Consider the following 26,701-nt stretch of genomic DNA (forward strand, 5'->3'; position numbering starts at 1 on the left):
GGAAACATAAGGTAAACACAGGGAGGAAAACCGTAAGACACAAATACAGAGAACACACTGAGGGTTGATGGGGTGGGGTGGGGTGTGGGTTAAATGGGTGATGCGTATTAAGGAGGGTGCTTGTGGGGATGAGCACTGAGTATCCTATGTAAGTGATGAATCACTAGGTTCTGATGTGGAAAACAAAGGCGGAAGGCAATGGCAGATAAAATTAAATTTCCTTATAGCCTGCAGCCCACTGATGATAACTTGAGGCTGGCAGAGTAAAACATTTCTCCAGGAACTCCCTACTGTCTTAATGTGAATGCTTTGCTGGAGAGGAAAACAACCTTAGCTTGACAATAGCTAGGCCTCTAAGGATCCTGGGAGTCTTCTTTAACATATGAAAATCTCCCTGGAAACTTCCCCTGGACTTTACTTCCCCCAGCCCCATAGTATATAACCAGTCTCTCCTCATGGTCCAGGGACAGCTCTTCCTCCCCATGGGTTCTGTGCTTTAATAAAATCATCTTTTGTGTGTGTGTGTGTGTGTGTGTGCCAGAAATGTCTCAAGAATTCTTTCTTGGAGTTGGCTCTGGATTCCCCCCCACCATTCCAAAACCCCATCAGGTTCTACTCCTGGAGCCAAGACTACACTGAATGTTAACTAACTGGAGAATCAAATAAGTAAGTAAGTCGATCAATCAATCAATCAATCAAATAGAAAATAAAATAAAATACAACAAAAACAAAAAAAGAAAAGTAGCACCTCTATTTCTTAGATTCTGTGGGAAGGTAGGAGGCTGACCTCAGGGGGCACCTACCTCCAAATTTTAAAACTATCGCCTATCACGTAAACCTGAAAAGGTTTAGTTTCCATCTGGGTACAGCTGTTTAGCAGACGCACATGGTGTAGGACCCCTCCTTCACCCCAGCTCTGCAAAAACCCTGTGCGAAATAAGCCCGCTGACCCAATCAAAGGCGAGACGCAGAAACTCTAACACAAAGAAACAAGGTTTTAATCGACGACGTTCTCCCAAGAGCGTGTCTGATGGAAAGGCACACTAGGGGGCAGTCATAGCGGACAATTTATCTCCTAGGGAGCAGTCCCGCCCCCGGTTCCTCATTGGCTGAGTACTACAGAGGTTACAGCCTTACTGGAAGTTGCCCGTGCCCATGTAAGGCAAAAGTTGTCTGATTGGAACAGATGTACATTCTTAGAGGCGACACAGAGACTTCAGTTCTTTAGCACCTGCTGGTTGCAAAGCCTGGGAAAATAGGTTGTAAACTTACTAACTAAGCAGCACAGATTTTATTTCGTCTTTCTGAAATGAATCATCTCCCTTATTCCTCACAATCCTACTCTTTTTCTCAGTGGATTTTAGCTCAGGTTGAGTTCTGGCCTATCTCCCTGATGGCAATAACCCTGAATAAAGTCTTTTCCAGTGTTGATATTGTTGAGTGCAATCGTTGCTTTGGCGGGAAGGAGGTGCTTTTAGATTTTGTAAGTGCCCCATTCCTCATAAGAATTTCAATCTGTTCATTTTTGTATTTGTTTCTTGGTGGACTCTCATTTTCATGTTTTGTTCAATTTGTATTCTCTATCTTGGGGGTATTTCTTTGTCCAGACCTAGTCATAAAAGTTAGCTTTGAGGTGACATTTGTATCCTTGATCACCATGATCCTTTTCTGGTTTGCAGTGTTGTTTGTTTTATGGTAATAACATCAACAGAATACCAGTAACCGTTCTTTTCCCCATGTTTGAACTGACCCTTATGTTCTAGTCTGATTCATAAACACTAATAAAATAATTAACCAAATAAAATGATATATTTTTTCTTTGTTCAAACAATTTCCTTTTCTTTGTACCTTTTAAAATGTTACTTTATTTTCTGAGCCCTCATCTACAACTTGAGCTCTATGTGCAAGAGTTTTTCCCTATTTGGATTCCTATCCTATCCCTATTATTTAAAGCAATGCCCGATACACAGTAGATGCTCAATAAATATTGGTTGAATAACAATTGATAGGTACTGTGGAGAAAAGTTGCATGTCACTTATGAGGATATAACTTAGGGGGATCTGATGTTGTCCCTTAATTTAGCTAAAACATCTTTAAATGTGTGACAAATGAACTGAGATCTAAGTGAGTAGAAGAAGAGGGAAGCTTCCATGAAGTCCCAGATAAAACAACAATAGGAAAAAAAAAACCTTTTGGATTTATAAGCATGTTATGCTTTTTAAAAATGCAAAGGTAGTGTTACTGGACCCAAGAAAGGATAAACGGGATGTGAAATATGATGGAAAATAAGAGGTGTCTTATATGTCACACATTTTCACTTTCATGTCAACAGCAATTGGAAGCCAATAAAAAGCTTGAGTTAGCAGAATAACCAGGTCAGTTTCAAGATTTAGTACCATTACCCCGGCTACCATATGGGAAAAGGAAAATGAAGAAGTGTTCCAGTTATGCATTAATTTAGGTGACTGTTGGGCAACAGATGATGGGCTGGTATTAAAGCTTTGGAGATGCAGTGAATTGAAATATAAACATTAATAGGATTTATTGTGAACAGTAAAAATTTAACTTTCTTGAAAGAGAGGTGTACTATTTTAAATTGTGCTTAGGTTTTGAGAATGTACTTCTTTCATTTACTCCTTCAACCATCACTTTACTTCAAGAATTTTCATCTCAGATTCACACCTTCTTCCCCCAGCAATACACACCCAGCAAACAGTTCTGCTCGTGGGTTACCTGCCGAGTATTTCTATTTATTCCTACTAAATTGACTACAAATGGTAGATGAGGAACAAAGCCAATGTTAAGGGTAAAACCAGGTTTCTGTTTTTATACACTTAGTTGGATGGTGTTTACATTTAGAGGACTGAGGAGAGCTATATTTTGAGGGAAAGATGATAAATTATAGACATATTCAGAGGCAAACCATAAGAGACTCTTAATGGAGAACAAACTGAGGGCTAATGGAGGGAGGTGTGTGGGGAATGGGCTACGTGATGGGTATTAAGGAAGGCACTTGTTGTGATGAGCACTGGGTGTTGTAGGTAAGCGACGAATCACTAAATTCTGCTCCTGAAACCAATACTACACTAAATGTTAACTAACTAGAATTTAAATAAAAGGTTGAGGAAAAGAGATACAATTCAGATGTTAAAATGGAGTCCACGGTTAGATAATATGGAACTCAAAGGAAGTATCACTGTTGAATATGTAAATTTAGGATCCCTTAGAGTAGATGTTGATCCCTAATGTATAAAGGATCCCTCCTCCCAGGGAGGAGTAGGAAGAGAGAAGATGAAAGGCCTAAAACTATAGGAAGACTAACAAATCTGGCAGAGACAGAAATTGAAAAGAGCAGAGAAATCAGGGGAACATGATGTCACAAAAATTCTTGGAAGACAGTATTTAAAGAAGGAATGAATAGAAAAGAAATGTTATATTCTGCTTGAGGTGACTTGTGAGATGTTAACTGAAGCAGTTTCACTAGGTATGGAAATACAGATTGGCATGATTTGATGAGAACCGCTTTTGCAGAATGGTAGATAAAACCAAATGTGACCAGGCTGAGATGCTGGGAGGACATATTTTCTTTAATTTAAAGAAGTCTCCTGAAACAAGGAAGGGACACCCTAGCTTAGGTGTATATCTGAGAAAGATGGAACATAGAAATGGAGATAAGCTGATCTTGATAATACAAAATATCAGATTGCTGGGCTGCCGTAACAAAGTGCCACAAATTGCGGGGCTTAAAACAAGAGAATTTTATTGTCTCACAGATGGGGAGACTAAAAGTCCAAGATCAAGGTGTCTACAGGGTCCATGCTCTCCCAGACTGCTCTAGAGGAGAATCCTCTCTTGCCACTTCTGGCTTCTCTTGGTAGCTGGTAATCCTTGGCATTCCTTGTGTTATAGATATATCACTTCAGTCACATGGCCACTTTTTCTCCATGTGTCTTCACATAATCTTCCTTTTGTGAGTGTTCATCACTAAATCCAAATTTTCACTTCTTATAAGGACACCAGTCTTAGAGAGATCTGGGCCCATACTAATGATTTCATTTTGTATTACATTTTTCATGACTCTATTTATAAATGAGGTCACATTCTGAGATGCTGAAGGTTAGGACTTCCACTTGGTGGTGTAATTAAAGCCATAAGAGAGAGGAAGTAAAATTTTATTAAAACTACACATGACTAAAGTTTATAAATATTACTACTACCATATGGAATAGAATTCACTGTTTTTCATATTAAATATGTATAAATAACTATTAAATAACCGCACAAAATTATGATCTACAGCTGAAAAGAACTTGTGTGATTATTGACTGATAAATATTTGATCTTGTAAAGTCTGACAGATTCTGGGAATTTTGGGGTGGGTGGGGGAGAGCTTCCATTTAAGCAAACAATTTGATTCAAATGTGTTACAGAATTCACGAGCCCACGAAAGGTATTATGACTTATCTATAAATCTTCAAAACAGGGGATAGAGGAGATTGATTATGCATTTGCTTATTGTCCAGTGAGTCTGGAAGCAGGTTTGTAATAGTGTCCACACATCACTTCTTCCCGTCCAGGTCCAAGGACCATCTCTGCCTTCTTTATTGCTAAGTGTGTCTTTCCTGGCTAGTTTCGCTCCTCATGAGAAAAAGTTAGCAATGCTATTATTATTCACACTATCATGGCTCTTAAAAATGTGCTTTCAAACACATTTTAAAAAATTTTTTTTTTTCTTTCAACATTTATTTATTTTTGGGACAGAGAGAGACAGAGCATGAACGGGGGAGGGGTAGAGAGAGAGGGAGACACAGAATCGGAAACAGGCTCCAGGCTCTGAGCCATCAGCCCAGAGCCTGACGCGGGGCTCGAACTCCCGGACCGCGAGATCGTGACCTGGCTGAAGTCGGACGCTTAACCGACTGCGCCACCCAGGCGCCCCTCAAACACATTTTTAAACAAACAAACAAAAAATTGAAACAACGTGCATATGCTTGAGTTTGCACATGTCTAGCACCGTCTACTTCATTCTGATTACATCATCATGCCATATTCTTCATAAATATTCTTTTCCAGTGATTCTCTCAAAGGTTGGCACTGGTGGTGCATTGACGATCACAAATGTGAATCTAATCTAAGATATGCATAAAATCTGGTCAATAATGTTTTAGATGTATTAAGTTTGGCATTTGCAATTTTATACCGTAAAGGTAAAGCAACAATCTTCCAATCATGTCTTTGTTGATTTGTTGAAACCTTGATCCCTGCTTATCCAGAGAAAATTTTAGGGCAATCGCATTCATGAATTTAGATATGAGATATTAAAAAATAAATATCAGAATAAATCAATTTAGAATAAATACCATATAGCATTATGACTGATTTAAATTTTATCTAGGAATACAGAGTAGTTATTTAATATTAGAGAACTAGTGTCATTAACCACGTTGCAAGATTAAGGAAGAACATCAAAATAAATGCAGGAAACAAAAAACAGGAGAAAATTCAAAGTCCCTTTCTATAAAAACTTTTTTTTTTTTTTTTTTTTTAGGAAACAGGAAGAGAAAAGATCTGCCTTCACTTAAAAAAGTGCATTAAAAAAACACTGAGATAAAACACTGGTAATGTTGAAATGTTAGAAGCATTTTCTTTAACATGTGAAACACATCAAAAATGTTCACTGTCAATATTGTCCTGGAAGTCCTACACATTTTAATTAGACAAGAATTAAGTAACAGTTATAAGATAAGAAAAAATAAAAGTGCTGTCTTACAATATTTAAAAGAATCCACCAATTGTTAAAAATTGGACGTTTTCAGAATGTATGTTGAACAGAAGAATAGCCAAAAGAGTTACATTTCCATATATAAAGTAACTATTTTAAAAAGTAATAAAATCATACAATTGCAATAACATAAACATCAGATACATTCAATATGGGCACATATAATAAATAACATTCACGACTCATTAGAAAAATCACAGATCACTCAAGAAGACCAACACAATACAAAACATATAAATAAATAGAAAAATAATACCATAAATACACACAACACTTCTCAAATTGACCTAGAGATCCTGTGAAATTACAAGATTCTTCTAAAATGTTACAGAAAAGCAAAGGTACAGGCCATGTGAAGAGTAGAAAAATAAGCTGAAGGAAATTATTTTAACAGCTATCAAGATGTATTATCAGGCTAAAGCAGTAGAGTGTTGAAAATTAACTTATACAGGAGGAGAGAAAACCAGCTACAAAGATCATTGTACCTGTATTGTAATTCCACTATAGAAACCTGAATTTAGTGCATTTGCATCCTGCAAATCCATTTTCTGTCTGTGTAGCATCTAGCTGTTGCCGCACCATCGTTATCGAGGTAAGCACACTTTTCATTTCCTCTCACCGGAAACCTACGATAAAGGGGTTAAACACTATGTGTTAAAAATTCCTGTGACTTGGGGGCCCTTGGGTGGCTCAGTCTGCTGAGTGTCCAACTCTTGCTTTCGGCTCAGGTCATGATCCCAGGGTCGTGGGATCAAGGCCTGCATCTGGCTCTGCACTGAGCATAGAGTCTGCTTAAGATTCTCTCTCTCGGGGCACCTGGGTGGCTCAGTCGGTTAAGCGTCCGACTTCCATTCAGGTCATGATCTTGCAGTTCATGGATTCGAGCCCATGTTGGGCCCTGTGCTGACAGCTTGGAGCCTGGAGCCTGCTTTGGATTCTGTGTTCCAACCCCCCCTCCAACCTCTTGCCCCCCCCCCACTCCCTGCTTCTCCCCCACCTGCTCTCTCTCTCTCTCTCTCTCTCTCTCCTTCAAAATAAATATTGGGAAAAAAAAGATTCTCTCTCTTCCCCCCCCATCTTCTCCCCCACTTGTGCTCTCTCTAAAATATAAATAAAAACAGTTTTCCTAAAAACTCCTATGATTTCTTCTTGCCCAATGACCCCTTTTTAAAAAATATCTGTCCAGAGTCCTAAAAAAATGTGGTGTGGCACAGACTTCTCTTGCTAAGGGGAAGATATCTGTACCAAATTGGACCGTAACAGTCTCTCTTCTAAGAGTTTATACCTGTTAAACTGCCATTAACACAGTTCTATGATCAGTGGACCTATCAGTTTATATAAGCCAATAGTCCTTAAGCCAGGGGGATCTTGCCTTCTGTTCCCCAAACACACAGACACAAGTGACACTTGGCAGCATCTGGAGACACTTTGGGTTGTCACAATAGAGGTTGGGGAGGAATTGCCTAATAAGTAGAAGCCAGAGACACTGCTCATATCCTCAAATGCACAGGACAGTACCCCCTCCCTGCAACAAAGAATTATTCAGTCCAAAATGTCCGTTGTGTTGCTGTTGGGAAATTCGAACATAAACTAAGTGGATAAGTAGCTGGCAGTCACCGTGTGAGTTGTTACGCTAAGGTCACGTGTGCAGTAAATTTAGGTCTTTAGATCCAGCTTTCTATATTGCAAAATGGAAGATGTGAAGCCCAAATAAATTCAAGTTAAAATGAACAGTAAGTTGACCTTGAACTGTAAGAGAGATCAGCAAACAGGGAGCATGAAGTTTGAAGAATAGGTACAATTTGGAGAAGATAGGTTAAAATCAGGCAAAAGATTTTTGGCTTTTTCTTGGTCTGTGCTTATGAATCTCAAAATTCATATTTTCAAAATAACCAGCTAAGACCTTTCCTCTTAGATCCTGATTTCCAACCTCCCTTATTGACTCTTTGAACTGATCTCAATACATGATACAATTTTCCCGATCCCATTTTTCCAACACATACCGAACTCTTGGGTTTTAGAGAAATATAGCTAATGCTGAGGCTCTACAGAGGGTTGTGCTATCTAAATTTAAATAATTCCCCAAAGAAAGAAACTCACCATATTTTAGACATGGTTCCATTTACCCATTGTAGTGTTTGATTTTCTGTTATCTCCAGCCCAATCCAGTGATCAGCAGTGCATTTGTATCGCTTAAGAAAATCCTTTAGAGACAAAATAAATTGTATATATTTTTTTAGTTTTTAGTACAAACTATTGTGCTCCTCTTGCTTTGCAGTTTATGGGGAGCAAGACAACAGATGTCACCAAAAAATAGCTATGGGATTTTGAAAAATGTATTTTACCCTCTGACCCTTAGGTTTCTTATCTGCAAACAAAGATGTGAGATAAATTTTCTTAAGATCCTTTTTTGATTCCAAATTTATAAATATTCAACATGGAAATCTATTCCTCCAGGATTTTAAAATTTTAAACTTCTGGAAAGCCAGAGTTTGCAAGTGATTTCTCACACAGCCTTTCTTTAAAAAAAAAAAAAATATATATATATATATATATATATATATATATATATATAAATTCAAGTTAGTTAACATACAGTGTAGTATTAGTTTCAGGGGTAGAACCCAGTGATTCATTACCTACATACAATACCCAGTGCTCATCTGAAGTGCCCTTCTTAATGCCCATCACCTGTTTTACCCATCCCCCTGACTCCCCACCCCCATCAACCCTCCTTTTGTTATTTGCATTTAAGAGTCTCTTAGGGTTTACCTCCATGTTTTTATCTTATTTTTCCTTTCCTTATAAGGAAGATGTTGCACAGCCTTTCTAATCATCAGATATTTATTATAATGTTTTCCCACTTCCCAGTAATTACTAACACATTCATTCTAAAGTTATATCTTACTTCATATTCTCTCCCAAAATGATCACATGTGCATATGTGCACACACACACACACACACCCTTCGTATAGCCAATTCCTTCAGCCTTTAATTCTCAAATTTTTTTCTGCCAAAAATTTCTATTTTTTTAAATTTAATGTTTATTTATTTTTGAGAGGGGGGGGCAAGAGGAGAGAGAGAGGGAGACACAGAATCTGAAGCAAGCTTCAGGCTCTGAGCTGTCAGCACAGAACCCGATGTGGGGCTTGAACTCACAAACTGTGAGATCATGACCTGAGTTGAAGTTGGACACTTAACTGACTGAGCCACCCAGGTGCCCCCAAAATTTCTATTTCTGATGAGATCATTCAGTAAGAAAATATAATTTTACCCTATTTCTCCTTTTCTCCTTATTCAATGTTGAAATTTCTTGCTACCTTGGAGCATTTTTACCATAGAATTATATATAGAAGGTTATTGAATCTATCATGCCACTAAATATCTGGGAAACCATAACCTTGACATTGTATCACTCCATGTTTCAATTCTATGATAAATATAAGGGATATGGTCCACAACACTGTGGTCCATTCCCATCTATAACAGTGACACTAATAATCTTTGCATTTTAGTATACCATTTTCTGCAGCATTTCATAAATTTATTTGAAAAAAAATTTCTCATTGAGCTAAGCTTTGGGTTTATAAAAGAACCAGATTAATCAAACGCTGCCCCTGGATTCATAGGGTTTCATTTATGTTGAAGAAATTTATGTAAATATAGAGTTAGAAAATATTTTCCTGGCTAAAGAGAAGATTATGGCTATAACAAAAACAAAGTGAAATTTCATTTTACAAGAAAGAAGTATCTGAATCCTTATGGGGCACTTGCATATAGGATGTGATCTAACAGGTGTATCTGGATGAGTTTCGGTAGTTGTGGTCTTAGTGACAGGGAACAGGGAGGTGAGTGTCCTAAAACCTATCCATGAAAAATGTTAATTATTATTTGCTCACTAAAGGAATACCAATGTGGCCTCTTGTTAAAGATGCAAGACAACTTTACATTAGTGGAAATAAATATGAGCAATATTTCATGAAACAAGCTTCATCTCATTTTAACTAAAGAAAACATTTTGTAATTTAAGTAAGCATATATAATATTCTAATTAAGCTGTTTTAAATAAACAGTCCTTTAAAATTCTTCCATAGATTATTTTTATCACTCCTTCGCAGATTGCTTTACCTCATTTTGTTCGTCACTTAAATTTTGCCCAGATCGTGTAGTACACGGTGGGCATCTATGACCTTCAAAATGTACCAGGAAATTGTAGGATCAAAGTCTCTTTTCTTGATCCAAAAAGTGCAATGATTCTTATCAGATATGCTTAATGACTTCTCTTAAGTTCAAACCTAATATTTTGGTATGCTTTTGACCCATGATATTCACTATTTTTTTTTTAGTCTGTGCTGACAAGATTCCTGGGAGTGAAGATTCTAGAAATATTTTGCCTGATATTTCTTTGTCCCTCAAAACTTTTACGAGCACTCGTCATTTTTCCACCTTGCTGCTGATTTAGACATTTTTTTCCCCAGGAGGAACTGTAAAGGGAAATTTAAGAATTTCCCAGAACATTCGTTGCAAAAGTCTTGCAAAATTCGCCAGTGAAACTACTGACTAAGGATGCTCTTCCTATTAATTTAAGTCGGCATCTAACTTGTTGATTTGCTGTGTCTGCTCTTAACGTACCTAGTTTGTTGGGGTTTTTTATTCAGATTTCTCTACCTTTTGTTGTAAACAAAAGTTGAGTGTCTTCGCATTGATCTGTAAATTGCCCCGGTCTGGTTTGCACCCGTTTGAATTTGAACCAGTCTCAGGTAGAGGGCAGAAATATATTTTGTTCCCCACAGAAGTAAGAAAATTCTCTTTTTAACAATTTTAAATGCCGTGCTGTGCTGTTTTACATTGTAAACCCTTTTTAATTGTGCATTATTCAAGTTATATTTCTTCTTATATTGACCCTTAATTTTTTTTTTTATTTGAGGATAGTTGGTATACATTGTTACATAGTTTCAGGAGTACAACGTAGTGACTCAATAAGTTTATACATTATGCGATACTCATGACAAGTGTAGCTATCGTCTGTCACCATACAAGGTTATTACAATATCATTGGCTATATTTCCTATGCTGTGCCTCCTCCTATTCCCGTGACTTATTCATGCCGTAGCTGGAAGTCTGGATCTCCCAGTCTCCTTCACCCATTTTGCCCAGCCCCCCCATCCTCCTCCCCTCTGGCAACCATCAGTTTGTTCTCATATTTCTAGGTCTGCTTCTGCTTTTTGTTTATTCATTTATTTATTTTTTTAAATGTTTATTTATTTATTTTGAGAGAGAGTCAGCATGAACATAGGAGAGGCAGAGAGACAGGGAGAGAGAGAATCCCAAACAGGCTCCATGCCATTAGTGCAGAGCCTCATGGGGGGCTCGATCCCACGAACTGTGAGATCATGACCTGAGTTGAGATCAAGAGTCAGATGCTTAACTGACTGAACCACCCAGGCGCCCCCCCCCCCCCCATTTTTTTTTTTTTTTAGATTCCACACATGAGTAAAATCATATCTTGACCATTCACTTTTTTTTTTTAAGTTTATTCATTTATTTTGAGAGAGAGTGAGGAAGAACAGGGGAGGGGCAGAGAGAGAGGGAGAGAGAGAAGCTCAAGCAGGCTCCACACTGACAGTGCAGACAGAGTCCTTGGGGCTCGAACTCACCAACTGCGAGATCATGACCTGAGCCAAAATCAAGAGTCTGATACTTGACCCACTGAGCCACCCAGGCGCCCCTTGACCCCTTGGCTTTTAAAAAGACTAAACAGGAGTAAAAGCATTTGCTTATTGCATACATGATTCAGGGAAAGAGTGGATTTCACAAGTGCAGAAGTATGTAGTTTTGCAATCCTTTATTAAAATTCTTGGAGATTTCTTTCCCTCCTGGGATTTTTGCCATGTAAATCAGTATTTATTAAACAAAGATCCATAAAGCTTTTAATTTGTACCTGCCTTTGTGGTATAGCAAATGCAACAATTTCAGATAAAACACAGTGTGTGTTCACTGGAAGCCCGTGCTTCAATCTAAGAAAACTTTCCATCACATCTGCTGGTTGTGAGCGCTCCAACGAGAGCTGCTAAGGGATCTCAGAGACAGACAGCAAAGCAAGACTGAGAAGTCAGAGGAAGGTTCCTCAAAGGGGGTAGCCTGGAGAATCCCATCCTTCGTGAAACAATTATGTCTTTGTGGAGTGTTGGCTTTTAAAAGGATCCCAGGGGCATCTGGGTGGGTCAGTTGGTGAAGTGTCGACTCTTGGTTTCAGCTCAGGTCATCATCTCCCGGTTCATGGGTTTGAGCCCCATGTCGGGCTCTGAGGTTGAAGCCTGCTTGGGATTCTCTCTCTCTCTCCCTCTCTTTCTGTCCTTACCCCGCTCGTGCACTCTCTCTCTCTCTTTTTCTCAATAAATAAATAACTTAAAAACAATAAAAGGATTCCAAATTTTGTGAAGTTATTCTATTTATACTCCTTAAAATATAAACATAGCTGTCAACTCTATTGCTTGATGTTAAGTCTTAACCCTATTCAAACCGAACATCAGCAAGTTTTCCAACTTTAGCTCACATGGCATGTTCTAAACATCTTCTTCGTAGACGGGCATGTGTGAAAAAAATTTACATTATCGTATCATGTGAATGCCCCTTCTTACGAAATTTTGTAAGAATGGTGCGTTAAATTACCATTTCTTTTGTCGTGTCAATGATAGTTAGGTCTGCACCTCGAGTGATACAGTCATGTCTACTTGAATTCCAATCCCCTTCTTCTTTAGAGAAATAATAGCATTTTTTTTGGAAGCCAATCCAATCATCTGGGCAGAAATGATGAGTACGCGGATATTGTGTAGCTGGAAATGAGACAGACACATATATCAAAGACCAGATGAAACACTATGCCACCGTATTTTGAGATCAATTGGGGAAGGCAAGGTCATGAGGTTAAAGGTCACGATCACGGCCAGAATTGCACATCTATCACACAACAAGGTGAAAAACAAATGTCACGTTAGTTGAAAAGATAGCAGTTCAGGAGTTGACAGGATGCTGATATTCCTTTCAACTCCTACCCCAGTAATGCATCAGCCTTCACGGGGCTACTAGTGTGAGTTTATCTGTGTTAAGTCACCTTTACCGTCTTGGGGCAAGTGAAATATAATGAAATCCTAGCATTATCTGGGGTAATAAAAGTACTCATTTATATTAGACTGTTATAATGGAGGACACATGTTTTAACCTCTAAGGAAGCAATGAAAATAATAAAACAGAATACAAAATTAACACTATGTGTGTTGACTGCTTATTGTCAACTAGGTATCGCCATCACTCTATGGCTCTGAGTTAACCATTGAAAAGACTCTACGTGAGATTTTGAAGGCAGTAGGGCAGAGCCATTATTCTCAGAGACATAGGGCATAGGAACGTGCCAAGCCTTTTTTATTTTTTTGTAGTACTTTTTGCTTTGTTTTATTATTTTTCTTAAATATGAAATTTATTGTCAAGTTGGTTTCCATTCAACACCCAGTGCTCATCCCAACGGGTCATCCCGAGCTTTTTAATGAGTTTGCCTTTGGTACTCTTGACAGCTAGATGTATTTTTAGACTTTCCCCAAATCTCTAGGTTCTCCAAACACGTTAATGCTTTAAGCCAAAGTCATCAGTAACTATTCCTCCTCCAGCTACACAGCTTTCCAGATCATCCCTCCCCGGCTCCTTCCACAGCCGTGTTATCCCTAATTCCCATATTAAAGCCCTGTTCTAGCATTTTCCGAGACTATTTTCTTGAAAGCACCCAGACTGAATCAGTTTTTGGTACCAAAAATGGGTCTAAAGGAACAAAACCTTAAGGATGAGTATTAATTGTCCATGTGATTCTCTTTAGAGGCATGGATTCAAACACCAGTTGTAAATGGGATGCTGGTGATATATGAAGGTAAAACAATTAAATTATCACCTACAGTCACCTGATGCCAAGCACCTATAGAAGGGGAAAGCTTTAACGCCTTTTTCTTTTTTTCTTAAATTTTAATTCCAGTTAGTTAACATACATTCGCTTCAGGTGTACAATATAGTAATTGAATATAGTAAATGAATGAGCACATACATCCCCCTGTGCTCATCATGATAAGTGCACTCCTTAATCCTTACCACCTATTTAACCCATCCCCCACCTCCCTCCCCTCTGATCACCATCAGTTTATTCTCTATAATTGTCTATTGCTTGGTTTATCTCTCTCTCTGTCTCTCTGTCTCTCTCTCTCTCTCTCACCCCCATTTCTTTCCTTTTTTTGGTTTTGTTTCTTAAACACAAGATCATGACCTGAGGTGAAGTCAGACGCTTAACTGACTGAGCTAACCAGGCGTCCCAAGAAAATAAATTTTTAGATTAAAATTGTCTAAAAATTAAGAACTTCCATTCATTGGAAGACATACAGAAAATAAACTTAAGCTTCATAGTTAAAGAATATTTTTAGTGTACTTACAATATTTACATAGTAGAAGACATTTACAAAATATTTTTATCTACTATACTAAATAACACTATGAATCAAACAAAAACCAAGGAGGTAACTCAACAAAAATATGGACCAAGTATCTGAATATACCCATCACAAAATACTGTGGCAAAGTGAGCAATAAATATGACAAGGAGTTTAACAGTATTGGTCATCAGGAAAATGTCGATTAAAGTCACAATAAAGTATCAACACACACTTATCAGAATGCCAAAAATGGGTAAAATTGGGAACAAAGTGTTGACCAGTATGTTAAAAAAAAAAACTGGCATTCTCTTAGGCTTTGGGCTGGACTATCTACTATCTATGGAAATATTTGCTAAAACTGACCTATGCATATTCCATGGCTTAATAATTCTTCTCATAAGTATATCCCACACAATATCCACTAGTCCCTAAAAGACTAAATGTGTAAAGATGTTCAAAGCAGCATCATTTGCAGTAGTCAAAATGTGGCCCAACCTGAATGTCCGTCAAAATAGAGTGATTGATATAGAGCATGAAATACTCTATAGCAAGGATCTGAAAAGTACAACCTGAAGCCAAAATCAGAGATGAAAAGGTTTTTACATTTTAAAATAGTCAACAGTAAAAAATAATAGAAAAATCAAAGCAATTAAAAGAGGGATGATATTTTGTGACATGTGAAAATTATACGATATTCAAATTTCCGTGTCTAATTTCAGTGAAACACAGACAAGCTCAATTGTCTGTGCGTCATGGGCAATGTTTTCATACCACAAATGCAGAATGGAGAACTTGCAATACCGATTGTATGGCTAACAAAACCAAATTTATTTACTCTCTGGTTCTTTGCATGAACATTTTTCCAACCCCATTCAATGAGTCAATGAACTTTTGCTACATGTTATATCACGAAAAAATCCTACAAACATGATGTGGAACAAAGGAAACAAGTTGCAGAGAATACGTAAAAATTGCATGATCTTATTCATAGAAAAATGCTTAAATGGGCAAAACCAACTTATGCAACAGAAATCAAGATAGTGATTGCCATTGGTATGGGAATGTTGGATGGAATGTGAGATTATTCGGGTGAACGATTTCGTCTTCATCATTTTTGTGTCTCCCAATGCTTTATGTAGGTCATGTAATTCATAACAATCGGTTCATTGATACTCCTTACGGATCATGAATAATGGGAAAAGAGTGAGAATAATGAGAAAAGATCATGAATGAGGCAGAAAAGAAAATGATCGTTCAGTAGGAAGCCCTACGAGAGAAAAAAATAAGTAAAGACATAAAAAAAATGTAATTTACTCACCCATTAAACTAATTAGAAGAAGAAGAAGAAGGTTGGTGCTGGATAATATTGTCACTAAAACGCACTTTAAACGAGTCATCTTATACTTGTCCTTAACACCTGAAAAAAGTTGTATTTAGAGACAGGTAAAAGAAATACGAAATTTGTATTCATAATCATAACTAACAAACTTCTTTAGGCAATTTATTCTGATAATCTCACAAGATGACACAAACATACTCTTTCTGCGTGTTATGTAGAAAACAACAACAACCTTGGTTTTTTTTGAAATGTCTGACGATCGTTACATTCAATCCACGTGTTACCATGCCGTGGATTTTACTGCTATAGTCCAAGGAATCAAATAGGCAGAATTGTTTAGGGTAGAATTTCTTTAGGCCTGGAGCCACCCCCAGGGCCTTCAGTATCTTTCTTCTATGGTGCAATATCAGCACATCCTAACAGTCCTTAAATATTTCTAAGAAATTCTACTTTCTAACTAATGACAACTTTGCTTTAAAGGATAGATAGTATGTCATGCATGAAAGTTCATGAAGATTTGGAATTGAGCTTTCTGCTACAGACAAGCAAAGGGAACTTGGACAAGACAGGTTTTTTTGTTTTGTTTTGTTTTGTTTTGTTTTGGTCTGATAGTTCCTCCGCTGCAAAGTCAGGAGAACAGAATAAATATTCAGTGAAGAATTGTTTTTCTTTTATGAGTGCCCATTTGGGGAAACATGGCATATAGGTTTTTTGAAATAAAACACTTGTATCTTGTATTATTTTGTATGATTAGAAAGTATCCGCCCTTATTGTAAAGTTTTATTAAATTCTAAAAATTACAGGAGTTACTTTAATAGACAGGCATACTTATGGAGGGCGTTTATCGTTCCTATCTTTTCCACCTAGTGAAGAACTGTTCTGTTCTGTTGTTGAATGAACTGTTTTTCCTTTGTGGATGAGTGAAAGATACTACATTTAAAGCACATATCAATTTATACTATGTGGAGATAACCAGCATCATCTTTTGGGTTAACATCCTTCCATCCATAGTTTCACATGTACAACATCTCCCACAAACACACAATTTTAAACGAGTGCCATCATCATGTACCCACTGTTTTATATTCTAATGTTTTCGGTTAACAATTGGTTCTTCTCATGTGTGGTTGACCATTAAGAATGGCCCCCCCAGTGAATCGTGTCCCCCTGTGCCCCCCATCACTTTGCCACATTTTGCTGCTCCTGTCATCAAAAGGTATACGGCGTTTCCCAACCCTTGAATATGAATTGCCTAATGCTTTGTTTTTTTTTTTTTTTAATTTTTTTTTTCAACGTTTATTTATTTTTTGGGACAGAGAGAGACAGAGCATGAACGGGGGAGGGGCAGAGAGAGAGGGAGACACAGAATCGGAAACAGGCTCCAGGCTCCGAGCCATCAGCCCAGAGCCTGACGTGGGGCTTGAACTCACGGACTGCGAGATCGTGACCTGGCTGAAGTCGGACGCTTAACCGACTGCGCCACCCAGGTGCCCCAGCCTAATGCTTTGTTTTAACCAAGACGGTGGTAGAAGAGAACTGAAACTTCAGAGCCCAGGGCTTACGGGACTTTAGAATTTCTACTTTCACTGTTCTGGAGTCCAGCATAACAGAGGGGACAGGAGACATTCCTTCTGGACGTACCCATATTCCTAAACCATAGAACCACAGGCAATACAAGGATTGTCTTAAACCACGAAAATTTGGGGGTGGTTGTTCATTCAGAGCAATGGCTAAATTTATACGTAAGTAAAAGAATAATTTGACATTATAATTTTATTTATTTATTTTATGGGATTTTTTAAAGGTTTATTTGTTTTTGAGAGAGGGAGACAGCACAGGCAGGGGAGGGGCAGAGAGAGAGGGAGACAGAATCCCAAGCAGGCTCCAGGCTCTGAGCTGTCAGCACAGAGCCCAACACGGGGCTCGAACTCGCAAACCGGAGATCGAGATCTGGGCTGAAGTTAGACACTTAACTGAGCCACCCAGGTGCCCCTTTTAACAGCATAATTTTAATGGCTGATAATACTTTCATGTAGTTATGCTGTTGAAAAAAATAAAAGTCTTCTGATGGGTATTTAGGCTGCCCCACCCTTTTCAGTTTTATCCAGAACTAGCATGAGCATAGTTTAAATATCTCACATACCTGTCTAATTACCTTACGAAAAAAAATTCAACAATAAGCAAATTGGCGTATATCAATGAGATGTTCTTCCACAAGTACTGCAGTAATCTACACCATCATGAGTAACATATGAAGATATTGGTACTCATAGAAATTCATAATAAAGTATTTTTTTTAAGTACCATGAGGAGGGAGAGGGACTGCAACAAAGAGAAAACTAGCATTGTTTCTGAGCCACCAAAGTGTTATTATTTCAACTCTGTGAGAAAGATAATGGGGAATCATGTCTAACTTCGTGGATTTCTGCCAAATTTCTGAAAAGTCTGGTCGTTAGCTGTGCATTTCTTCTGAGCATCCGCAATTTCAAAAGCTCTGCAGTCAGCAAGGGCTGTAGTATCTGCAATGCATCACTTTTGAACCAGCATTGTGTTTGTTTTTTTTGTTCGTTCTTTGCCAAATATTTAGTAATCGCCTACGATGTGCTAGTTTCCATAAATTTAATAGTCCACACGAGACATGCACAATCTCTGCCCTCCTAGAATTTATATTTGGTGAAACAGACCCAGTAAACTGATGAAACCGAATTTAAAAGTTGCAAGTTGCAACAAGCGTGGGAAGGCAATAAACGGGATGCTCTGATCGATAAAAGGGAAAAATGACAGGGAAAGGTAGCCAGGAGCGCCATTCTGTGGAAATGACATTAACACCTGGACAGAGAACATGAGCAGCGGCCATTTATGTGAAATAAACCAGAAATCGCCTTTTAAGCAAAGAGACCAGCAAATGCCAGGGCCTTGAATCAGGAAAACTTGAAAAGAATGTGGCAAAGTAACACGTGTGATAGAGCCCGAAGTAGCAGAGATGGCAACTAGGTAGAGGGAAAATGATGCTCAGCTTTGAAACCCCTGCGAAAGAGCTTGAGTTTCTTCAAAGTGTAACAGGAAGCCACTGAATTGTTTTAGGTAGGTGTTTGGCGTTGCCACCTTTATGTTTTTAAAGTTCCCTATGACTCGTGAGCTGAGAGACTATTTTGGGAGCTATAACTCTGACAAGTCAAGTTACCGTGATCTCTTAAACAGGGGTGGCAGCTGTGGAGATAGAAGCAAAAATAGAACCCTTGGAGGCCACTGGTATCCTTGATCGAGTGGTTTCAGAGTCATACAGACGAATGTTAGACTGCTGGAAGTAAGGAAGTGAAATCAGCAGGTGGATTCCAAAAACTTGTGCTGTGGGAATTAGAGGAAGCGAAGGTAGGTAGTCAGAATGAGATGAGCGGTTATTGTAGATTTAAAAAAAAAAAAAAAAAGATGCACCACTTAAAGTTTCCATGCATTTGGGGATGGTTAACATGGAAGGGATAGGTTGTCAATGCAGGCAGGAGGGAGAGGGAATAATTAAATTAAAAAGAAGAATTCTCAGGGTGCCTGGGTAGCTCGGCCGGTTAAGCGCCCGACTTCGGCTCAGGTCATGATCCCACCATTCATGGGTCGGGGGTCTCAGCTGACAGCTCAGAGCCTGAAGCCTGCTTCAGGGTCTGTGTCTCCCTCTCTCTCCGCCTCTCCCCCACTCACACTGTCTCTCTGTCTCTCAAAAATAAACAAATAAACATTAAAAAAAATTCTCGCAGAGGGCAGAGGGGTTGTGGTCTGAAGTGCAAATAGAGAGATTTCTAGGTAAGAGAAATGACCCTACATCCAGTGCGGCAAAAGTCCAAAAGGGAAGAAACAAAACGCACATCTGTCTTTTCAACCTTTTGATGCCGTAGTTCAGAACTTGAGTCCACGTTCTTTCTAGTGGGGTTGTGATCACCTTGCAAGTGCTACGTCATGAATTTCCCTGTTTCCCTACTAGTTTTCTTTAAGTGTCAGGTGTCAAGAAAAGAAGTCGTTTTCTCCTTTTTCTCTGTCATCAACTAAGTCAACATGTCACCATGCCATTCTGTTTGTCTGGGAATTGGCAGAGTGGACGAAAGAGCCTCAGGTTCAAAATCTTGATCAAAGGTTTCTGGCGTATAAATTTATTTTCTTACCTATTGTGGGCCTATTATCTCCTCATCCATTAAGTGACACTATCTTTCTTTCTGGCTTTAATTAAAGAATATATATGTTGATATGTTTTCAGAAGTTCAGGCTTATCGTAGTAAGTAACTAAATGAAAGCTTGTGGTATTTTTTTTTCTCATGTTATAGCTCTCCCATCTTTCCATATTTTATTTATCTTGTGGTGTGTGTGAAGACTATTTACCTCAATATTAAGTGGAATTTTTATTTAAAAAAAAATTTTTTTAACGTTTATTTATTTTTGAGACAGAGAGAGACAGAGCATGAACAGGGGAGGGGCAGAGAGAGAGGGAGACACAGAATCTGAAACAGGCTCCAGGCTCTGAGCTGTCAGCACAGAGCCCAACGCGGGGCTCGAACTCAGGGACCGTGAGATCGTGACCTGAGCTGAAGTCGGAGGCTTAACTGACCAAGCCACCCAGGCGCCCCTAAGTGGAATTTTTAAAACGTAATTTATTATTTTAAGTGGGTAGCCAGGCTCTTTGGAATCCTTACCTCCAGAATGATTGCCGGAAAAAACGCGAAGCTGCTTGAAATCAATGACCCTTCATAAAAAAAAAAAAAAAAAAAAATCTAGCTTTTCAAGTGGCTGAATCCAAGAATCATGGAGGAGTTTTAAAAAGAGGAAATGCCTCTGAAGCCAACACAAAGAAAGAAGGGCACGTACCTCCTGATACTATTAGAAATGCTAATTTGCATTATGACACAAGAGTCCTTTCCAGGGCAGAGTTGGTAGACGATGTAACTTTGTGGTGCATGTGACAACGTCAGATCTCGTGGGCAGACCATATCAGCGTCAATAAAGATGTCGGCGCCATGAATGTGGCAAAGAAACAGTGTGGCTTTTGTTTTAGGCGCAGCACAGAATTAGCAGGGCTAAAATCAAAAGGCTAATCACCGTTGGGATATATCTGGTCACAAATAATCAGAGAAAAGGAGTGACTCAAGAGTCTTGATGTTTCTATGTTGCCTAAAAGCTGGGAAACTTCACATAACCCTGGAAGTACCTCCCTCCCCCCCCCCCCCCAACTTTCTCAATACCACCAATTGGCAAAGATTAAATGTCCTGCCAGCTCATCGGGATGGAGACTTGGAGTGGCATTTCGTTTGATGTAAGGCACTAATGAATTGGACATTTATTGCACTTCTGAACCTGCAGGTACACATTTAAACATGCTACCTGTTTGTTCTCTAATTAATCTATCCATTTCCTGAGCCCTAAAATCTAATTTTCTAACGTTCAATTTAAATAGCTTTCATTTTATAAGTTCCTTCTCTCTCAAATTATCCAAAAAACAAACAAACAAAAAACCCCTGAAAATGTTTCCTTCCTGCTATGAATTTAGTATTGAGAGATGAATTTCAAAGAAATTGCTCAGCCCTCATAATCTGTTCAACAAAGGAATGTAAGAAACAGATACCATCCCAGGGTAACTCGGCAAAAACCTATTTAATTAATAAATGTAACTAAAATAGTTTTACACTCATCCCTATTGTAATCTAAACAGCTAAGGATTCCAATTACTTTCCCCATAGAAAAGTTTCATGGACTCAAGTAGTTAGTTTCAGTTTCTGAGCCTGATCTTCAAGCTGTCTTCCGCAGCACATATACTAAAATCATCTCTAATTTTCTCCAAGGAGAGATAAGAAGAAAGATCTAGGGTGACCAATAAATTTAAAACCAAGTAAAATTCCCTTGTCCCTAGTTGACAGCTATAGAAAAAATCACAAATTACCAACAAGCGGAACGAATAAAATAAAAGAAAAATGAAAAAATAAAATATTTAAAAATAAATTGTCTCACGCACTAAATTTAACAAGGGCGTTTTGAAGTTCAAATTATGCATCTATATAGGTTAAATATAATATATATAATATTATGTAGTAAATTACAGGATATACATAATATTTTGTACATATACATAATACATAAAATATACATAATATACATAATGTATAAATTATATATATTTATATACATATACATAATATACATAATATATAAAATTTATTTATACATAAAATGTGTAAATTCACACTGTTTGAGATGTAAGATAGAAATTAACACTGATTGGATGAGTGGCTAGAAAGCTTTCTGTAAAACTTTTGGTTCCGATATTTTCATGTGATCAGCTAATATTTGATCCCATTGTCCCCAACCCTCTTTGATCTAACCTTAGACAAAATGATTACATTGTCACAAAAAGAGGAATAAAGTATTTGCGCATTCTGCTATGAACTGCAGCACTTTAGATTTCTGCATAAACTAGTAGGTTGGAAGAAATTAAATGGCAAGTGTTCAAAACCCACCATCATCTCGAAACCATCCATTGTTGTATTTACTGCATTTTCGTTTCATTGCCTCTATTCTTCACCTTTTTTATGACCCCTGTTGAAATAACTTTGAAAGCTTTTTCTGCTAGATTTAGACTTCAGATCTTACATATTCCAAACTTGCTATCTAGTGCATCCAAAGCTCCCAAGTGGTTTTCTAGTTCTCGTTTTTTTTAGGTACATTTTCTTTTCTTATCTTGTGTAAGGTTGCCAGAGACATCTTCAAGGATGTCCGAGGACTAGCAATTGTTTCAATGAGAGCGGAAGAGGAGGCTACTTTCTGCTCTTAAGCACCCCCAGAGTCCAATTTATCTTGACTCCACTCACTGTTAAAACAGGAGAAAAATTGGCCAGACTTTTCCTATTGTGTCTGCATTCTGCATGTTGAATGTGGACATGGATCAGATTTAACATTTTCTCCAGTAGTGGTTTTATTAAATACTCAGTAAAAATGAAATGAAATCTTGAACAGGTTTAAGCTGTGGTTAATCCCTCGCCACTATCAGTTCAGATAAGATAAGTCGATCTCCCTTTAAGAAGTCAAAACAGTCCATGGCAAATCTGAATTTTGTCATCACAATTTTCATTTTATGGAGACGTTAGCCCAAAAAAGGATTTTTCTGCCTTGATGGGGAAAAAAAAGCAACAAAATCCACTTCATGCCTTTGAAGGCTTTGTTTAACACTGCATGTCAGAATTTTCATAAATAACCTTCGTTCTGAACAATTGTGAATGTCCTTACCTTGTTTCTTTTCGTCAGTTCCTTGATTGCTGCCAGCAGTCTGGGTAACTACAGGGAGCTTTGTGTCATCCGGTCCAAAACCTGTCTTCAAAGTTTTAAATTTAGTGTCAAAATGTTATTATTTGTTTATTTATTTTCTTTTTATAGCAGCTTCACACTACGGTGACTCTACTTTGGAAAAACAAAATGAAAGTTAACAGCGCATCTATGATTGAGTCGAACTGCTGTCTTCTCACCACAATATCTTCCTGTAAAATGAAAAAAAAAAAACCCATTACTAGAGAAGGAGGAAGTTAACTAAACCGTAAAGAAGTAACAAACTCATAGATTCTGACTTTCTCAACAGGGGAGCCCCCTCGAAACATTCGAACAAAAAAATATTCCAGAAGCTATTTTTCAATTGTTTCAAGAGCAGCACCTAACTAGCATCCTTCCAGGGCCACGGGAGATAAGAATATTAATTGATTAAAAGGCATGATTTAAGTCATTCTGTCTCGATGATCCTGTGTTTAGAAAGACTGTCTTAAAGGTGATGAAATTAAAGATAAGAAAGCTGTGTTTTAAATGGGTTACTGAAACGAGAACAAAAACTGTTTTCTCTCTCAGTGGCAATCATAGTCACAGGCACACCTACACCCCCCCCCCCCCACACAAACATACACACACTGAACGAAAGAAAAAGAGGAAAATAAAGTTAAAAGGCGCTCAGAACGTTATCATCAAAATTGAAGATGGTAATGCTATTATGCTAGTATTAGGGTAGCAGGAAACAGTTTCCTTCTCAAAACTGCCCTCAGCAGAAAATTTTCAAATGATTTCATATTCTCTTTCAGCAAATACGTTAACAAACTACAGAGAAATAGCTGACTTCCTACAAGCTGTTTCAGGATGAACACCACGTTCGTTCTGACAGGCACACTGTGAAGGGAAAAGGGATTGAGAACAGAGTGGAAGTAGAGTACAAAGAAATGAAAAGGGGAAAAAAAATGTGAAGAGAATAATCCTGTTTAACACAGCATTAAACTCTTCTGGATGGGCTTAAATATATAGCTCTGGTCCTGTCTATCAGCTCTCAAAACAAAATTATGCAAGATGAAATGCAGGTAACAAAAGGGTTCCTTCCATTTTGGGACAGAAAGAAGACTGAAAGTTTGGGGAGAATTGAACGTATTCTATCTTGTCACCAAAATATTCTACCCTTAGGACTATTAGAAATACATATAGAAGAGAATATAGGGACTGCACTATGATGGCTGGTGAAATTTAGGTTTTGTTCCTGAAGAGCGACAGGCAAGATATGAAATTTGACTCCAAATATAAAATATTTCCAACACCGTAAAACGTTTGCTGATGTACCTTTGCGGTTCGTCCCAAGGACGAGGCAGCCACTAACCTACTATCAACAGAGATGAGTTTTGCTGGTTTTAGAATATTCTGTAAGCAGAATCACACAGCGTGCACTTTTGTGAGTCTCGTAACTTTTGCACAGTATAATGTTTTTGCGTTTTATCAATATTATGGCAGACCAGCCGTTCATTCCTTTTCATTGTTGAGGAGAATTTCATTGTGTGAATATATAATAATTTGCTTATCCATTACTCCATATGGCTAGTTCCACATTTTGACTATCATAAATAAAAGCAGCATAAATATTTCTGTTAGTCTTTTTGTGGACATTTATTTTCTAATCTTTCAAGGAAATACCTTAGAAAATTTTGTTAATGTTAATTTATTTATTTTGAGAGAGAGGGGGTGGAGGGGCAAAGAGAGAGGGAGAGACAGAGAGGAAGAGAGAGAATCCCAAGCAGGTTCTGTGCTGTCAGGCCAGAGCCTGATGTGGGGCTTGAACTCACAAAACCGTGAGATCATGATCCCAGGCAAGATCAGGAGTCAGATGCTTAACTGACTGAGCCACCCAGGTGCCCCTCAAGGAAATACCTTGTAGTGGAATTCCTAGGTCATATAGAAAATTTATTTGTATCTCTCCCTCTTTTTTTGTGATAAGAACACTCAACATGTCATCTGGGAGATGATGGATATGTCTATTTCCTTGATTGTGGTAATGGTATCATGGGTGTTTCCATAGGTCCAAACGCATCAAATTGTACACATTAAATACGTGTAGTTTTTTTGTATATAAATTATGCCTCAATAAGGCTGTTCTTAAAAATAAAATATGTGGTTAATTTTATAAACGTACAATATCTTCCAAGGAGTTTGTACTATTCCCTCGATTAACGTACAACAGTTGCAGTGCTCTATATCAACAGCAAAAGTTGAGGTGGTTGGTCCGTCTTTTTCATTTTCATCATTCCAGTAGGTATGTGGTGATATCTAAATATAGTCTTAGTTTGCATATCTCTGAAGACCTGTTGAGCATTTTCCCATATGCTTAAGGCAATTAATATATATATTTTTTGGTGAATTCTCTATTCAAATATTTCGCCAGTTTTACAGGATTATTTGCCTTCTTTTTAGTGAGGTGTAAGATATATATCTTATATCCATTATATCTTACAGCTCACTAAAAAGAAGGCAAATAATCCCATAAAATATATATAATGAGTTGTAAAATAGTATTTAAACAATATGGAAATAATTCCTTTGCCACACACACACACACACACAAATACTTTCCACCATTTGTAGTGTCTTTTCACAAAATCTTTCTCAAAAACCTTAAAAAAAAACCAGAACCCTGTAAATGTTGAGTTCTGTAGACCTTTGAAAGTGGCGTATTCTCCATTGTTAAAGTCTAGAGTTTATCCTTGCTTAAATATGATTCTGGATCCTCTGTCATCAAAGAAAATACACACCCTCCTTATGAAGATCCCTTCCTTCCCCTACTGACCGTAAGGCCGATAACTAAGATTAACTGTTACCCTTGATACTCAGGAGAAATTCAGACCTAACAATATGTAATGACAACCTAGAGAGTACACAATGGGGTTGGATTCCAAGGGTGCTAGACCAAGAGAGAAACACAAAGCTGGATGAGGGAGATTATATCAACAATGGGGTCCTCTCTTAGTCATAAAATTTAGTAAGTTGACAACATATTGTGAGACAGTGTTGAAAAACTGCTGAAATAACTCAAAGAAGATTGAAGAAAGTAACAGCTCATGCTAAGCAGAGTAAAATGCCAGAATTGCTATGGGAGTTAGTTGAAGAGAAGATAAAAATACAACAGTACTTAGAGCAGTCGGCATTCCATAGTTGATATGCTCTGGATGGACAGAAAATCCACCAAATGTTCTATGGGATGGTATTATGGACACGCTATTAAAGTGATAAGAATGTAAGAAGAACATAAGCCTCAGGAAGAAGCTTACTGAAGCTTTCCTTCCCAGGCCAAGGATTACAATAGATGTCTTCACAGAATTGGATTTATAGACAGCATTGAGACTGATACGATCTTGGAGTCTTAAAGGTCAGATGGCATAGCTCAACTCTAAAACAAGATTGTCACAATATTGTAATGAGGGTTGAGTGTGGAGTAGCATCTAGATTACTGACCAAGAGAAAGTTATAGATACATTAAATGTTCCTGAGGCAAGACAGATTGATCTGTCTTGAGCTAAAAAGGATATTTTTACTTACGTGCTGGTCTTTAACCCGGTGCTACAGAGAAGAAAAAAAAAGATTGTATAATTCTGATTTCTGTGATGTAACACCAAAGTTGAAAAGAGATATGTAGCAGTTTATAGTTATATAGTATTTCTATTATATAGACATAGGAGACGTAAAAAACTTCATGTGTAGATAATGGTAAAATACAGTAAAAAAAAATAACCAAAAATTGATTTATGCTTAAGTATCTATTACCTTTTGTAAAATATAATTTATTTAATT

The 26,701-nt window shown here is 37.7% G+C and overlaps 1 protein-coding gene across 1 annotated transcript; it reads right to left on the reverse strand.

Moving 5' to 3' along the window:
• Positions 1-5,687: 5,687 nt before the first annotated feature.
• CLEC2B (C-type lectin domain family 2 member B) lies at positions 5,688-23,304 on the reverse strand. The gene is made up of 5 exons (XM_043562114.1): positions 22,850-23,304; positions 15,572-15,670; positions 12,458-12,621; positions 7,884-7,987; positions 5,688-6,409 (listed from the first exon to the last, which is right to left on the reverse strand). Exons 2-5 carry the CDS (start codon positions 15,648-15,650, stop codon positions 6,301-6,303), a joined length of 456 nt encoding a protein of 151 aa, XP_043418049.1. The 5' UTR covers positions 15,651-15,670; positions 22,850-23,304; the 3' UTR covers positions 5,688-6,300.
• Between the last annotated feature and the right edge of the window lie 3,397 nt (positions 23,305-26,701).

The sequence above is a fragment of the Prionailurus bengalensis genome, chromosome B4 (genome assembly GCF_016509475.1).
Source record: "Prionailurus bengalensis isolate Pbe53 chromosome B4, Fcat_Pben_1.1_paternal_pri, whole genome shotgun sequence".
Lineage (NCBI taxonomy): Eukaryota > Metazoa > Chordata > Mammalia > Carnivora > Felidae > Prionailurus > Prionailurus bengalensis.

Coding starts and splice junctions, on each gene's coding strand:
- CLEC2B (XM_043562114.1), bottom strand. CDS start 15,650: ATGACTCGTTTAAAGTGCGTTTTAGTGACAATATTATCCAGCACCAAC. Junction 12,622..15,571: donor TCTTCTAATTAGTTTAATGG/GTGAGTAAATTA, acceptor TCTCATTTCCAG/CTACACAATATCCGCGTACT. Junction 7,988..12,457: donor TTGACACGACAAAAGAAATG/GTAATTTAACGC, acceptor TTGTCTCTAAAG/GATTTTCTTAAGCGATACAA.